The 15,219-nt window shown below is 41.3% G+C and overlaps 1 protein-coding gene across 1 annotated transcript in view; it reads right to left on the reverse strand.

The window, feature by feature from the left end:
• Positions 1-8,645: 8,645 nt before the first annotated feature.
• The window catches only part of LOC128122619 (hepatitis A virus cellular receptor 1 homolog), a 46,190-nt gene continuing 39,616 nt past the window's right edge, over positions 8,646-15,219 (reverse strand). Inside the window, exons 7-10 of the mRNA XM_052758254.1 lie at positions 15,135-15,184; positions 12,735-12,843; positions 10,393-10,429; positions 8,646-8,814 (exon numbers count right to left, since the gene is read on the reverse strand). Coding sequence (XP_052614214.1) covers positions 8,646-8,814; positions 10,393-10,429; positions 12,735-12,843; positions 15,135-15,184 — 365 coding nt within the window. The remainder of the gene's footprint in view (positions 8,815-10,392; positions 10,430-12,734; positions 12,844-15,134; positions 15,185-15,219) is intronic.

Raw genomic sequence — 15,219 nt, forward strand, 5'->3', positions numbered from 1 at the left:
CTTCAAGCAGGCTGCCCAGCCCAGAGCGTTCCTATGATTCCTTGACTGGAAAGAAGCAGCTGGAGCAGTGTGGAATGTTAGAGTTTGCAGTCTTCATCTGAACTTTCCGGATGGTGAGGTTGATGCAATTGTAGCAGGAATTTATTGTCTGAGGAAGATGGTTGTTGTCATTGTTGGATGAAATGATGAAAACTGCAGAGAACTTCACTGAGGCCTAGAGCAGACAGGCCTCAGAGCCCCTCACACTCGGCACTAGAGATTTTGCCCAACAACAGCATAGTCAACTCCAGGTCAGGGAGTTTGGCTAGGATCTAGTGGTCATTTCTGGCATGAGCAAATTGGGGATCACTGGGAAGGCAGGAGGAGGCAAATCTCTGTGAGTTTGAAGCTAGCCTAGTCTATATGGGGAATAAGTTAGCCTGGCCTAGCTAGAGAACTTGATGAAGTAAGACTTTATTTAGATAGATAGATAGATAGATAGATAGATAGATAGATAGATAGATAGACAGACTGATAGATAGATAGATAGATAGATAGATAGATAGATAGATAGATAGATAGATAGATAGATAGATGGATGGATGGATGGATGGATGGATGGATGGATGGATGGATGGATGGATGGATGGGTAGATGGGTAGATGGATGGATGGATGGATGGATGGATGGATGGATGGATGGATGGATAGATGGAGAATGGGAGGAAGGGGGGAGGGAGAGAGAAATTGTTCCATCCCTAGTAGAGAAACAGGATGAAATAAAAAAAAGATTTTGAGTTTAAAGCTCTCTATTTTTAAAATAAATTTCTTTTTTTAAGTTTGTAAAATTTATTATATTAATACCAGTGGGGAGGGCTATATGTACATGCACCATGTGTATGGATAAGCCCACAGGCACCAAGTGAGGGCCGTGGATCCTCTGGAACTGGAGACACATGAGAAGACTTCTCCTGTGGGTGCTGAGAACTTAACCAAGTCCTCTACAAGGGCAGGAAGTACTCCCAACCATGAAGCCATCTCTCTGGCCTTTTCTATACTTAAGTATCATCTGAGTATTTGAGAAGACTCACCAATATACTAATATATGTTAAATGGGGGCTTTAGTTTTTTATTATTTTCATTTCTTAGTGGATACACAAGTGTGCATTTGTGTTGGGGTGTACACACATGAAGGCCAAAAGAGGGTATCTGATGTCCTCGTCTATTTCCCTGCTTATTCCTCTGAGTCAGGATCGCCCTGATTTGGGCCTCATGTTTTCTCAGTACACTGGAAGCCAGAAGACCACCATTCCCCTTTGTCTCCCTCTCCCCATTTCAGGGCTGGGAATCAGGTGTTCTTGGGGTGGTGTCTTCTTATGTGGGGGCTGGGATGCTCAGTCTGGCCTTCATGATTAGGCAGTGAGTACATCTAACTGCTAAGCCATCTCTCAAGCCCTGTGCCCTGTCAACCATTTCTTTTTAATATGGTAGTAGAAAATTAAAACTGCTATGCAGTCCTTACTGTATTAGTACTGGATAATGCTGGTCAGAAGGACAGAGCAATTATATGATTCTCTCCTGGAGATTGTGGGAATGCCCAATGACAAGAGAATGAGGAATTTCCAGTGTTTAACTTAGACTCTGCCTGTTTTGGTGTGTGCTTGGCTGGTTGTTTTGTTTATTTGTTTTGAGATGAGGTTTCATGTAATCCAGAAATCTCAAATCTCTGTAGCTGAGGTTGATATTAGATTCTCCATTAGCTCTAGTTCTGGAGTACCAGATTTCATGTTTGTCGTTTCTGCTGTATGTATATTTACTTTGATTTTTTAAAATATTTCAGCATAGATTAACATAATCTTTCATGTTATATATATATATATATATATATATATATATATATATATATATATATATATATATATATATACTACTGACCTGTAGTCCCACCTCATTTATTTCTTTTTTGATTTTGTTTTTTTTTTGTTTTTTTTTTTTGTTTTTTTTTTGCTATACAGACCAGGCTGACATCATATTAGCCACTAGAATTTCACTCAAGTGCTGGAATTTCACACCAAACTAAACATTTAAACTTAAGGAACCAATCCTAGGACTCTCAGTAAGGAACATGGCTCAGTTAACAATATCATGCCAGTTTCTTCATTTTGATCAAAGTGTCATAGTGTGTACCCTGCTGGCCTGGAGGAAATTAGATGATTATAGAGACACTTGGGATTTTGCTGCAGATCCAAATTCTTTCAGGATAAAAAGTTGAGCAATAGCAACAAGGAAATAAACAATCCAAGAAGTCTCTATCTTCCCAGGCTACTGTAAAGCAATTAGCTTCAGCAGGCTGCCCTTACCAGAGTGTCCTTGTGACACCTTGACTGGAAAGAAGCAGCTAAAAGGGTGTGAAATGTCAGATTTGAGTCTTTACCTGAACTTCCAGGATGGTAAGGTGCTGCATGTTTATGGGAACTTTTAGCCTGAGGAGGATGGTAGATGTCATTGTTGGAAGGAACAGTGAAAATTGCAGAGAACTTCACTGAGGCCTGGAGGAGACAGGTCTTGAAGCCCCTCACCCTCAGCACTGGAGCCTTCCTTCCACTGTAGGTAAAGCTTTTCTGCATTTCGGCTTCCCAAATAACCTACATGGAGGATTAATATAAATTATAAATACTCAGCCAATAGCTCAGGCTTATTACTAACTAACTCTTACACTTAAATTAACCCATATTTCTTATGTATTTTTACCATGTGACTTGGTATCTTTTCTCAGTATGACATGCCCATTTTGTTTTTCTGTATCTCTTGGAGACTCTCTTAACTCTGCATTACTTCATATCGGCATCCTTAGTTTGGTCACCCCACCAATACTTCCTGCCTGGCTACTGGCCAATCAACATTTTAGTAGACCAATTCAAGTAATAAAACTTTATAGTCTACAAGAGAATTATTCCACAACATTTCACCACAGTTCTGTCAACACCAGGTCAGGAGTGTTTGGCTAAACTCTATGGTAAACTTTACCATAACCAAATTGCTCCAGCCTAGCAGGGGATGCTGGTATAGAAATCTATTATAGAACAAACATGTGAAACAGTCTTCCTAGAGCAGCCCAGTTACTTTTCCTTTTTACTGAAGAGTTTCATGTGAAGTTCAGCTCAAAGTTGAGCAGTAATGACATCAGTATGTCATAGATGGCAGGAGGGAGACACAGGGATGGTCATAGCAATGATGCTTGTAACAGCACATGTTGGCATCATGCTAAATGTCTACCTGTGGGAAACTAAGTAAGTAATTGTGATATATCCATGATATAAATCATGAGCCTGATTGATCAACCCAGTATAGAATACTCTCAGCCACAATGCTACTGAAAAAATCAAGGTACAGATTCACGCACGCAGAAGGCTTCTGTTTGTGCAAATAAAAGGAAAAAATCAGTAGCCATCTTGAGAGATGCTTCCCCCTCCCCTCCTCCAAAGGTATTTGCTGACCAACAGTTTTAGAAGTGACCAGAAGTTGAACTTACAAGGCTGGGACAATAAATCTATGTATCCTGGAATTGGCAAAACGAGATATGGAGGGAGAGTAATGGGCTCAACTGACCAGAAGTTGAACTCAGAGGAGAGTAGGACTGGAACAATAAATCTGAATGTATATATTCTGGGTTCAACAAAAGCAGGACATAGGGAGTAAAAATTTATGTCTCTGTAGATACCCTGAATCCTGTTAGCCATCAGTAACCTCATGCTTATAGTTCAGCCAGTAGCTTCATAGAACTACCTTACACCTAGCCCCCTCATCCAATCCCAAGCTGCATATAAACCTTTCCTATATAAACCCCTTAAAGTGAGTGCTTGGGGCCACCCACTGTGTTGGATGTTGGACACGGACCAAGCTTTCTTGTTTCATTATTAAGAACCTCTGTGTACTTGCATCGGATATTGGCTCTGTGGTGGTCTTGTTTGAGGGTCTTACAACCTGGGCACAACACACACAATGTCATGAAACAGCAATGTGTGGAAACATTTTAATGTTTGGACTCAAAGTGAGCAGGATGGAATGGGAAGAATTTGGAAAGGGAGTCATGATTTCACACATGTTCGATACAGCTTGACTGCTCTCCTACATAGATGTGTACATATAGATTTATTGAAATGAATTAATGCTAAACATTAAAACAACCCCAGTAGTTTGAAATGTACAAGCTTTTTATTTGTCAAGAGTTTTGTTCACTGTATTGGGGTGATTTGGTCACCCTTTCCTTGGCTAATGAACAGACAACTAGTTCAGATCCCAGACAGATGGGCCATTTTCCTGGGGAACAATGCCCATTTTTTCCCTGAGTGTTGATTCCATTAGCACTGCCTTTTAACTTTAAAGAGCTGTTAGGAATTCTCTTGGAGGACCATGATTCTAAAAGTGGGGGGTGGGGAGTCAAGGACACACAACACAAATGCAAGTTCCCATGTTCCACCTCAGACCAAAGGAGGCAGACATTTTAGGGAATGAGCACAGGTTGCCCAGGCTAGCCTCAAACTCACTGAAGTTCTGCCACAGATTCCTCTGTACAGGGATTAAAGGTATAAGTCATCACTTTCTGACCTGTCAGTTTCTTTTTGGAGAGATGATTTCATCACTCAGGCTAGCCTAGAACTTGTTCCATAGTTCAGTCTGGTCTCTAATTTGGGATCTTTCTGTCTCCATCTGCCAAGCTCCAGGATTAGAGGCATGTGCAATCATAGTTAAGTGTTTGACCAGGAGTCTCTTCTGCTGCTTCTGCTGCCTCTAAGGTCAGAGAATCATTGGCACAGTCAATCCTCTTTCCAACAGGGCAGCCATAGTTTCCTCTTTTATTCTGTGAGGCATTACCAACAGAAATGGACCCTCTCCCTCACCATCTTGCTCTCCTTTCCTCTCTGTGTAGGGTCTTTGGAAGATTCGTTTGTAATAGACATTGGTAAGAATGCATATCTGCCCTGTAGCTACACTGTACCTACCTCTGGGACACCTGTACCTGTGTGCTGGGACAGAGGGACCCTGTCTCTTGGAGGGTGGAGCCTGAGCACTTGTCCTTATGACACTTTCCATGTGACCTAAGGATCAGGCAGGTTCTTGAACCTCTGGTCTAGGCTTTTCCTCCCCTTCTCTAGACTGCATCCTTGAGTATGAAAACACATGGAAGGTACATCACTGACCTTCACAGGTGAGGCCTCTTCATCCCAGTTCTTTTCATTCCACCCCAGGACTGCAGCTAGGGAAGTCAGAGGTAATAATAATCCAACACAGTTGGATTGAGTTGTCAATTGAGTGCTCAGCACTGATGAAAGAAATGTGACATATCAGAAACCCAGCAGATACCAGCTAAAGGGGAATTTCCTCAAAGGAGATGTGTCCCTGACCATAGAGAATGTGACTCTAGATGACCATGGGATCTACTGCTGCAGGGTAGAATTCCCTGGTCTATGGAATAATCAAAAATTAGACCTGGAATTAGTCATCACACCAGGTATATAGACCTTTTCATGTCCTCTTTGTCTGTAAGAATCACTCATGGGTCATGATATCATAATAAACCTATGGATTATTATTACCTCTGACTTCCCTAGCTGCAGTCCTGGGGTGGAATGAAAAGAACTGGGATGAAGAGGCCTCAACTGTGAAGGTCAGTGATGTACCTTCCATGCGTTTTCATACTCAAGGATGCAGTCTAGAGAAGGGGAGGAAAAGCCTAGACCAGAGGTTCAAGAACCTGCCTGATCCTTAGGTCACATGGAAAGTGTCATAAGGACAAGTGCTCAGGCTCCACCCTCCAAACAGGAGCATCATCATCTTCTCAGTTACAGTCTGAATTCTTGTTTTACACAGTTCCTCCCCAGGTGCAGCCAGCACTGGGAACCCCTGGGTTGAACAAGTTTGTGGTGGGTGTGTATGTGTGCATGTTCTCTTGTTTTAAGATTATAGTACATGGGCTAGCAATGTATCGAAGGTGTAGATTGCTGACCTTGCATGCAACAGACTGGGATTAAAGATGTATACCACATTGCCTGTCCAACCAAGCCGTTTTGATAATAGTGGGATGAGGAAAAGATACTATGTGTTAGGAATCCTTGTAGGCAGACTTTTCTATCCCACCAGCTGCTCCCCAAATAACCACATGGAGACTTAATATTAATTTTAAATTCTCAGCCAATAGCTTAGGCTTGTTTTTAGCTAGCTCTTATAACTTAATTTAACCCATTACTATTAATCTATGTGCCACCCAAGGCTGGTTTACCTCATGTACATACTTCCCACCCTGTTCACTCTGCGTCTCATGGCATCTCCTCAGACCCCCCACCCACTTCTTCTTCTCAGCATCCTCCTATTCTGGCTTTCCTGCACAATCTCTTCCTGCCCAGCTGTAGACCAGTCATCTCTTTATTAACCAATGAGAGTAATACATATTTACAGTGTACAAAGATTGCTCCACAGCAATTCCTCATTAGTCTTTTACCTTCTCTGGGTCTCTGATTTTTCATCCTTCCAAGGGTGATCACACAAACCTTTGGGTTTCCTGTTTCAGAAAAATGCCCACTACCTTAAAAATAGTTTTGAAGGCCGGGCGGTGGTGGCGCACGCCTTTAATCCCAGCACTCGGGAGGCAGAGGCAGGCGGATCTCTGTGAGTTCGAGGCCAGCCTGGTCTACAGCACGAGATCCAGGAAAGGCGCAAAGCTACACAGAGAAACCCTGTCTCGAAAAACCAAAAAAAAAAAAAAATAGTTTTGAATATCCACATGATATACCACATAAAATGTGGTCATTTGATTTAAAACACTAGTCAAATATCCATGTCTTATTGTTGTGGGAATCTTCCTGGAGTAATCACTTGAGCTCAATGAAGGTGGAAGACAGGAGATGGCACTAAAGACCCAAAGTCAGGATGGCTCCCATAAGGCTCCCATGCCGGCTCCAGTTGGTGTTCTCGTTTTTTCCACTTTTGTTTTATTGAAAATAGTCTTTTCCATACAATCGATTCTGAGTACTGTTCCCCTCCCCCAACTCCTCCCAGATCCTCCCCATTTCTCCTGCTATCCAAATCCATACTATTTCTTTCTCTCTCATTAGAAAACAACCAGATATTTAAAGAATAATTATAAAATAGTACAAATTGGGCAGGCAAATAAGCAAGAGTTTACACAAGTATATGTGACAGTCAGGTTGTCGAGGTCAACGACCCATTGCTTCAGCTGTTTCTCCAGATCATTGTGTTGCAGGTAACAAATGAAATCATTCTTGACAAATAGTTAGTACAAACTGTACTTTAGGTAAATTAAATAAATCAATGAATCAGTATTAAATTTGGCCCTTTCTATCTTATCTTATATCATTATTTAAATTTTTAAAATGTGTTACACTTTATTTAGTGTACATGTGCATTATGGTTTTGTGTGTGTGGGTAGATGTGTGTATGCGTGCAGGTGTGTGTGTGTGTGTGTGTGTGTGTGTGTGTGTGTATACAGTTGCCATGGAGGGTATGTAGAGATAAGAAGACAACTAGGGGGAGCCAGCACTCAGGAGGCAGAAAACTGATATAGAAATTAATATCCTCTTGCAAATTGGCTCTTGTCAACAATGCAACTGGCAATGAAGCTACCAATACCATAACTTTTGTTAACTCTTAACAAAACCAAACATTTAATTGATTTTGACCAAGTGATTCACTATGAAAGAGCTTTTTCTTTATAAATAAATTAAATATAAAAATGGCCTGGAGAAAATTATAAATTTGGAACTCTGAATGAAACCAGTGATAGTCTCAAACATTGGAAGCCTTAGAATAGAACTTCTCTCAGGCAGAGAGCCTGAGTCCTGCTCCCCTCTTTCCCCTTCATTTCTGCATTGTTTCCTTCCAGCACCTAATTCAGAGTCCAGTGGGTGAGGACAGGACACTGAGCACCAAGTCAGACTTCAGTGGAAACAGCACTAATGAACTCAGTCCTTGGTCCATTATTTTCTTCCCTGATGTCTGCCTGGTCCATTCTCACCATGGCAACCTCTCCTGACATGCAACACCCATCCTTATCCTAAGATCACTATATATCACTGAATCATGTTTCATATTTCATGAGCCATTCAAAAGCATGCACACTTCTAGGCTCCTTTCTGTTTATCTACCAGAGAAATTAAAACCTGCAGTTCCCATGACCTAAGTCCTTTTGGGGAAGGTGAGGAAAAGAACATTTTGAGTTACAAAAAAAAAACAAAACAACAACAACAACAAAAAAAACATAACCATGAAGTACTTCTAAATTAAGTCTTGCCACCCACATACACACACTTTTAGTTTTTTTTTCTTTTTCTATTTTTAAATCCTATTCCTCTGTTCTTGATGCTTTTAGTAACTAAGGTTAGTTATTTCCTGCATTACCAATAATTGTCTCTCATGACATAAGACTTACGGGGTCTAAAGAACACAAGAAATTCTAAAGTGTTCATGTTTGAGCAAACACTCTCCAGTGTGGGGGAAGACTGAGTACCTTATTTACAATGACTGTGCATATGAACAGCTAGAGGGCCACCCTCTTTCACTATTGCTGGCAATTGGGAAAACCAGAAGAACTGACATAGAAAATGACCCTGCAGCTTAAAGGGTGTCCAGCATGGCAGTACTCCATTACTTTCATGTACAGTCTTGGAATGATGTCATCTTAGAGGGCAACTGGGAGTCAGTCCTGGGATGAAGATTGTCTTCAATAACATAGTCTATATCTTCAGCTTGGGGTTGCACTGTGCTTTCAAAAGCTTTCTTCTTATAATCATGGAAGACAATTGAACCACAGCGAGAGCTGCTGAAAAAGAGTAAGAAGGTCACTTTTTGGGTCCGAGGAGAGTATTCATTCATGATTCAGCAAGACGGGGTATTCAGGACTGCAGGAGCCCCATCCACAAAAACTGTAATAGGGAATGAATAGCACCACACAGGGACCTGATAGTAAAGTCATAGAAACATTTGCTTAATAAACGTCAGACAAACTAAGAAACATCAAAACAAAAACAGTTCACATTGACATCAATCTGGATATTCATGTAATAGAACACAAAAATAGAATGTCTAAAAAGACAGATACCTTACACCACACCAACAACAGCAACAACAACACCTCCCACCAAATAATAAATAAATTCTTGTTTAAAAAAAGAAATGGTTTTAAAATCTGCATAGCATCTGCACACTCTAACACTAACACAGATGGGGAAATATGTAAAGCATCAAAGCAGGGCCTTTCCACAGGGGCTGGTGGTCCGGGAAACAGCTGCAAAGTCTACAGTACAACACACACTCATATACATCACTTGCACAAAAACATCAGGCACGGTAGGGAAAGGAACTAATTTGGGGAGAGAGCTGTTGGTGTCTGTGGACCGTCCTTTCCCGTCAGCTGGGGGAGGGGCTTTTACTCTAGTAGTCACAGTGGACTGCTGTGTGAGCTTCCTACAGCTCATGAAGCAGCAAATCAGAGAAGAAAACTGACTAACTCATGGGCAGTGTTTTGACAGAGTGGAGTTTTGTCTTTTATGTAAAGGCTATCTCTGCTACTGAAATGTAGAGTCAATGGCCATCTCTACTACTGAAATGTAGAGCCAATGGCCATCTCTGCTACTGAAATGTAGAGCCAATGGCCATCTCTACTACTGAAATGTAGAGTCAATGGCCGTCTCTACTACTGAAATGTACAGTCAATGGCCATCTCTGCTACTGAAATGTAGAGTCAATGGCCATCTCTACCACTGAAATGTAGAGCCAATGGCCATCTCTACTACTGAAATGTACAGTCAATGGCCATCTCTACTACTGAAATGTAGAGCCAATGGACACCTCTACTACTGAAATGTAGAGCCAATTAGCTACATCTCTACAACTGAAATGTAGAGCCAATGGTCATCTCTACTACTGAAACGCAGATCCAGTCAGCCATGTGAGGAACACCTGAGAAGAGAATTACAAAGAAGATGGAACAAAGCTTTTCTTTAGGTGGGTCAGTAGCACATGAACAAGTACAGAAACGACTTAGAATCAGAAAGGTCATATGAGCCAATGTGAAAACTGACAGAAAATGGTCATCAACTATTTTGTTTTGATATTCATTTTTGTATTGTTGTGGGTTTTATCTGTTTTCTTTCTTTATTTCTTTGAAAGAAAGAGAGAGAACATAACATAAAGAGAGTTGGGAAGTGCCACGATCTGAGAGGAGTTGGTTGGTGAAAAGGAACATGACCAAACTAAAGTATATGAAAAAAATTAATAAAAAATAAAAAGGGGAAGGAATGGGAGAAAGAGGAGGAGAAAAGGAAAAGAAAGAAAGGAACAAGGAGAAATCTACAGACTACAAGTTCCAAAGCAGTGGACATAAGCCAAGACAACTTACACTTCTGGCTTCCTCTTCTTTCTCATGTGTCTGCACTCTGAAATGGAGTTGGGGGAGTTAGGAGGAGTGGAAAGGGAAATTGAACATGTCATCAAAAACATTCATGGTATTTTCTTCTAATCAAGAGTATTGTTTTTAATTAAACAATTCCCCAGTAACCATGGAAGGCTCATTCATTCCTATATCCCACAGGAAGTTTCTTCTAAGCATTTCTGATTTGATGCCTTCACCTAGATAGCATTCCTAATGTGCTAGAATGGCATTGGTAAATTCTTTCACTGAAAGAAATGGAATCTAGGGTTTTAAATTGGCTGCTGGAGAATACGCTAAAAATGGACTCTTCAAGTGACCTGAGATACAAGGTCTTACTAATGGTTTCTTCCATCAAGAACCTTTTAAAAATGTCACTAAGCACTATACTGGCCTTGGCTTCTTTCATAATATTGCTCAGGAAGTGTGTACCACTTATTCCTCACTCTCCACTTCTTGTCAAAGACCTTTAGACTCCCAGTAGCCACCTTCCCTCAGGGAGAATAAACAACTTCAGGCTAAGAAACTGAACATATTTGTAGTATTTTATGCAACTTATATTCCCCTCTCTTAGGCATTATCTTATTATTCTAGCCTAAGCTAGCCATGACCAGTGATCCTTCTGTATGAACCAACCAAATGATTGACACGTGTTTTCTTCTTCCCAAGTTTCTACCCAGTCATGTTAAACAGGTCAGTAACGACCGCATGTGTGGCATCTTGAAAAATCAATGGCTGACATTCTCATACAGGGAATGGACTACACAGACAGAAACACCTTGTACACTCCCACAAACCCTGCAGGAAAGGGCCATGCAGGCCTGAGTGCCACCGTTCAAGTGTTAGTCATTCAGTTTTCCCTCTGATGTCTTATTTGCCTCTTCTATTAAATTTGTTCCAGAACATTCAGTAGTATCATCATCATGGGGACAAAACCAGATCTGCAGGCTAGGAGAGAACACACCAAAGGTCTCATAATGCTCTCTTGCCTACCAAACTCAACCCTGTGCAACAAACTCTTGTTCCATAAAATTTGATATCTCTTTCTTTAAAAATTTATTCTCTCTCTGTGTGTCTCTCTGTCTCTACCTCTCTCTGTGTGTGTGTATTTGTATGCATATTCATGCACCCTTGTGTGTCTGTGTGAGTATGTACTCTAGAGAGAAAGTGTCTGCTAAATCTAGAGGCATCCCATGGGGATGTAGTTACAGCCCATTGTGAGATACCCACCCAGGAGCTGGGATGGATCTCACATTCTTTGTAAGATCACTCAAGCTCCTAAGGGCTGAAATATCTCTTCAGCCACAAATTAAATTTCCTTATGGTAAATGTAAATTTAATTTTTCTCTTGAGATGGCCAACAATTGAAACATGAAAAATTAGAATATAGAACTATAGAAACAGAAGGCTAAGAAGTTCAATACTGGCCTCAGTTACACTGTAAGTTTAATGCTAGCCTAGGATATATAAGACAGACTGTATCAAACATTCTAAAGGAAACAAATCAAACAAACAATGATACTTAAGAAAAGAAACACCAGTGTTTAAGCTTTACAAGTTATATGAAACAGGAATCTTTTTTTTTTTTTTTTGAGCTGAGGATCAAACCCAGGGCCTTGAGCTTGCTAGGCAAGCGCTCTACCACTAAGCTAAATCCCCAAACCCCGAAACAGGAATCTTGATGATACTGTAAGAGTGCTCACTGAGCATGCCCCAAGTGTTAGAAATGATCTCAGTGCACAGTAGGTCCTAATACATCCCTGGGAACAAGAACGAACTGCAATATGTGTCTTGGATTTGGGAAACACAGAGGAGTCATGTGAAATGTGAACCCCATGGCATGTGGAGTTACTTGAAGGCAGTCAGAGTGGCTGAGAATCTTTGTTCTAGCTCCTTGGTCTGGGAAATATACATGAAACATACTATCTTCTAGCAAAGGGCTAAATAAGACAGAGGAAGTGTCATCTTGAAAGAAATGTGGGAAGACTCCATTTGGCAAGAGCTATGGAGTAAGCATTTTCCTACCATCAAAATCTATGCCATTCTCCCTAGTCACTGCACTGCTTTATATGGCCAGTGTCAGAGAAAGTGAGGACCAAGCTCTGAGCACTCGGAGACAGGCACAGGACCTCTTTGCTTTAAAGTTGAAGGCCCAGCAGGACCCCCACTTTGCTCGGTGGATTTAAAGAGCCTTTGCACCATGCTCCAGGGGTAAAAGATTTTGCTCTGTCAACCTTTCTTGGATTTTGTGATCATTAATCAGGAAGACCCACTCCCATTGTTAACACTGAAAGCTCGATAGAGTAACTCACTTATGATCATCAGGATGCTCGTGAGAAGCAGCAGCACAACAGACACAGAGATGCCGATATAGAGGCCCTTGGTGTGGATCTTCAGGGGGTTTGGTGTGGGGACCACTTCCTAAAGAAACATCAATCATTGAAGAGACACCAAATGAGATGAGCAGAAAACCTGTCCTGGCCCTCAACCTAGACTTTTCCCTCCATTTTCTGTGGCTGCTCTAGAATATGCAAGTAAGTGGGAGTGTGCACCTGGACTCCCAGTATTTGACAGGCAGAGGCAGAAGACCATCTGAGAGTTCCAAGGCAGTCTGGTCTACATAGTAGTTCTGGGACAGCCAGGGCCATGTGGGGAGATCATGTGTTTAAATAAAATTGAGTAGAACATGCCAGTAAACTCAAACAACCTGAGCTGGTACTAAGCTGTGCAATGTTAGACAATGCAAACTTCCAAGTGTCTAGAAGGATGAAAATGTTTTCTATGTGGTTTGAGGTAACAGCATGGTTGCATATCTTGTGAGGGATTATATCTGCATTAATATTCAGTAGGTTATTCCTCCATTGAGAAAAACAGTGTCGTCTCTCTAAGTCAATGCTTTGAGGTTCCCATCATGTGCTTAGCTCCTGAGCCTGGTCTGTCCTCACAGATCCTAATTGTCTTGTAAAAGGCAATTCTGGATTCTACTTTTTTTTTTTTTTTTGAAACAGGGTCTCACTTCTCACTATGTAGCCACAGCTAACTGACAGAGATGGACCAGACTCTGCCTATGTATAGCTCCAATTAAAGCCATGGTCCACCATGCCCCACAAGATCTACATCTTTTTTTTTAAATACTCAGAAGTGACTGCTCCTGGATGCAGCCTGATTAACACCTTGTGATCAGACAGAAATGCATAATCTCCCCTAGTTCCCTGGTGCAGGTGACCAGGGATCACCACATACTGGAATAAGCAGGAGACAGGCTGGGCAGCAGGTGAGGCCCCTCTAATAGCTTAGCACTCATCTACCAATCCTAAACAGAGCCCATGGGATGGGTTTAACTGCAGGGAAAGGGAGGACCAGAGACCAGGTCTTTGTCCCTGTATGAGCCTCGTCTCTGGAGTCACAATCCCAGCTCCTCTGCCTAATCAGGGAGACCATGGACAAGTTAGTTAAGCTCTGTGAACACTGTCTCTGCATCTTCAAACAATAGGTTCAGTGGGTTCTCAGGAAAGGGAATTCTCAGGTCCTTCTTGACAAACACTGTGGGGATATAAAGCAATGTGTGTTGGTTTTGAGAGCGGGTCTCAATGTACCCTAGGCTGGCCTGGCACTCACTATGCAGTCAATATGATGAACTTATGATCCTCCTGCCTACATATTCTGAGTGCCTGGATCACAGGCAGGTCCATCATGCCCATGTGAACATTTACTTCATTTCATTTTCCTAATTATGAATGGCAGCAATGGCTATCCTTTGGAAGTTGAACTACAGGTTCAAGATGTAGGATGATGTTCCTAGGCATGGGGGTGCACACCTGTAATCCCAGGACTTGAGAAGTAGAGACCCGAGGTCCCAGAGTTCATGATCCTTCTCAAGTTCATAGAGAATTCAAGGCCAGCCTGGTCTCCAGGAGTCCCTGTCTCAAAAACAAACAAACTAAAAACCTAGACCCAAGCACACAAATGTGTCTCTGTGCACTGTTCTCAATGCACCTAGAGCCAGATTGACAGCTTCAGAGACCAGATGTTGCTATTTCTTGTTTTGAATATAATCCTAAAGTATTTCTTCTTGCTGGTAAAGATCCCTGCACTGCAGTTAACCGAGCTCAGCTGCAACTTCACCATGCAGGGTTGTGTTAAAAACAGTACAAGTCTGCTCAATTAGTAATACTCTCAACATGGCATGATGGTTTCTGATACTGCACTAGAATACAAAAATATATGTTAATTTACTCCCCTCTATTAACTCATTCTTTTTTAACTTAACTTTTAACCATAGAAGCTCAGTCAGTTTGTTTCTCTCTGTGACCTTACCTCCCTCCATTGCTTTGTATAGTATCATTTATTGGGTATCTCTAACAAACTTTCTTCCTAGCACCCTTTTTTGAGTCAAAATCTTCTTTTCAATGTATTTATTATCATACATTTAATACTGTCTTTGTCTTTGTGGGATTATTGAGACATGGTCTCACTGTGTAACTCAAGCTGACTGGGTAGTTGAGGCTGTCCTGAAACTTGGTATCTCCTGTGTCAGCTTCCTGAATCCTATGACAAAGGAATAAACAAACTATGCTTGACTCTCTTTCTCTTCTTCTAATTCTTCTTCTTCTTTTGAGACAAAATTGATTTACAAAGTCTTTAAATGCAACATGATTCCAGGAAGACAGACAAGTGAATCTCACTATTAACACAGGGAGGGGTATGCTTACGGTGTGATTATACCAAGGGCGGTGTGAAGATGTCACAGTGTCGGTGTAAACTGCTCAAAAAGAATGAAAATTGTCATTAGAAAAA

The sequence above is a fragment of the Peromyscus californicus genome, unplaced genomic scaffold (genome assembly GCF_007827085.1).
Source record: "Peromyscus californicus insignis strain IS unplaced genomic scaffold, ASM782708v3 Scaffold_3__1_contigs__length_106647218, whole genome shotgun sequence".
In the NCBI taxonomy this organism is placed as follows: Eukaryota; Metazoa; Chordata; class Mammalia; order Rodentia; family Cricetidae; genus Peromyscus; species Peromyscus californicus.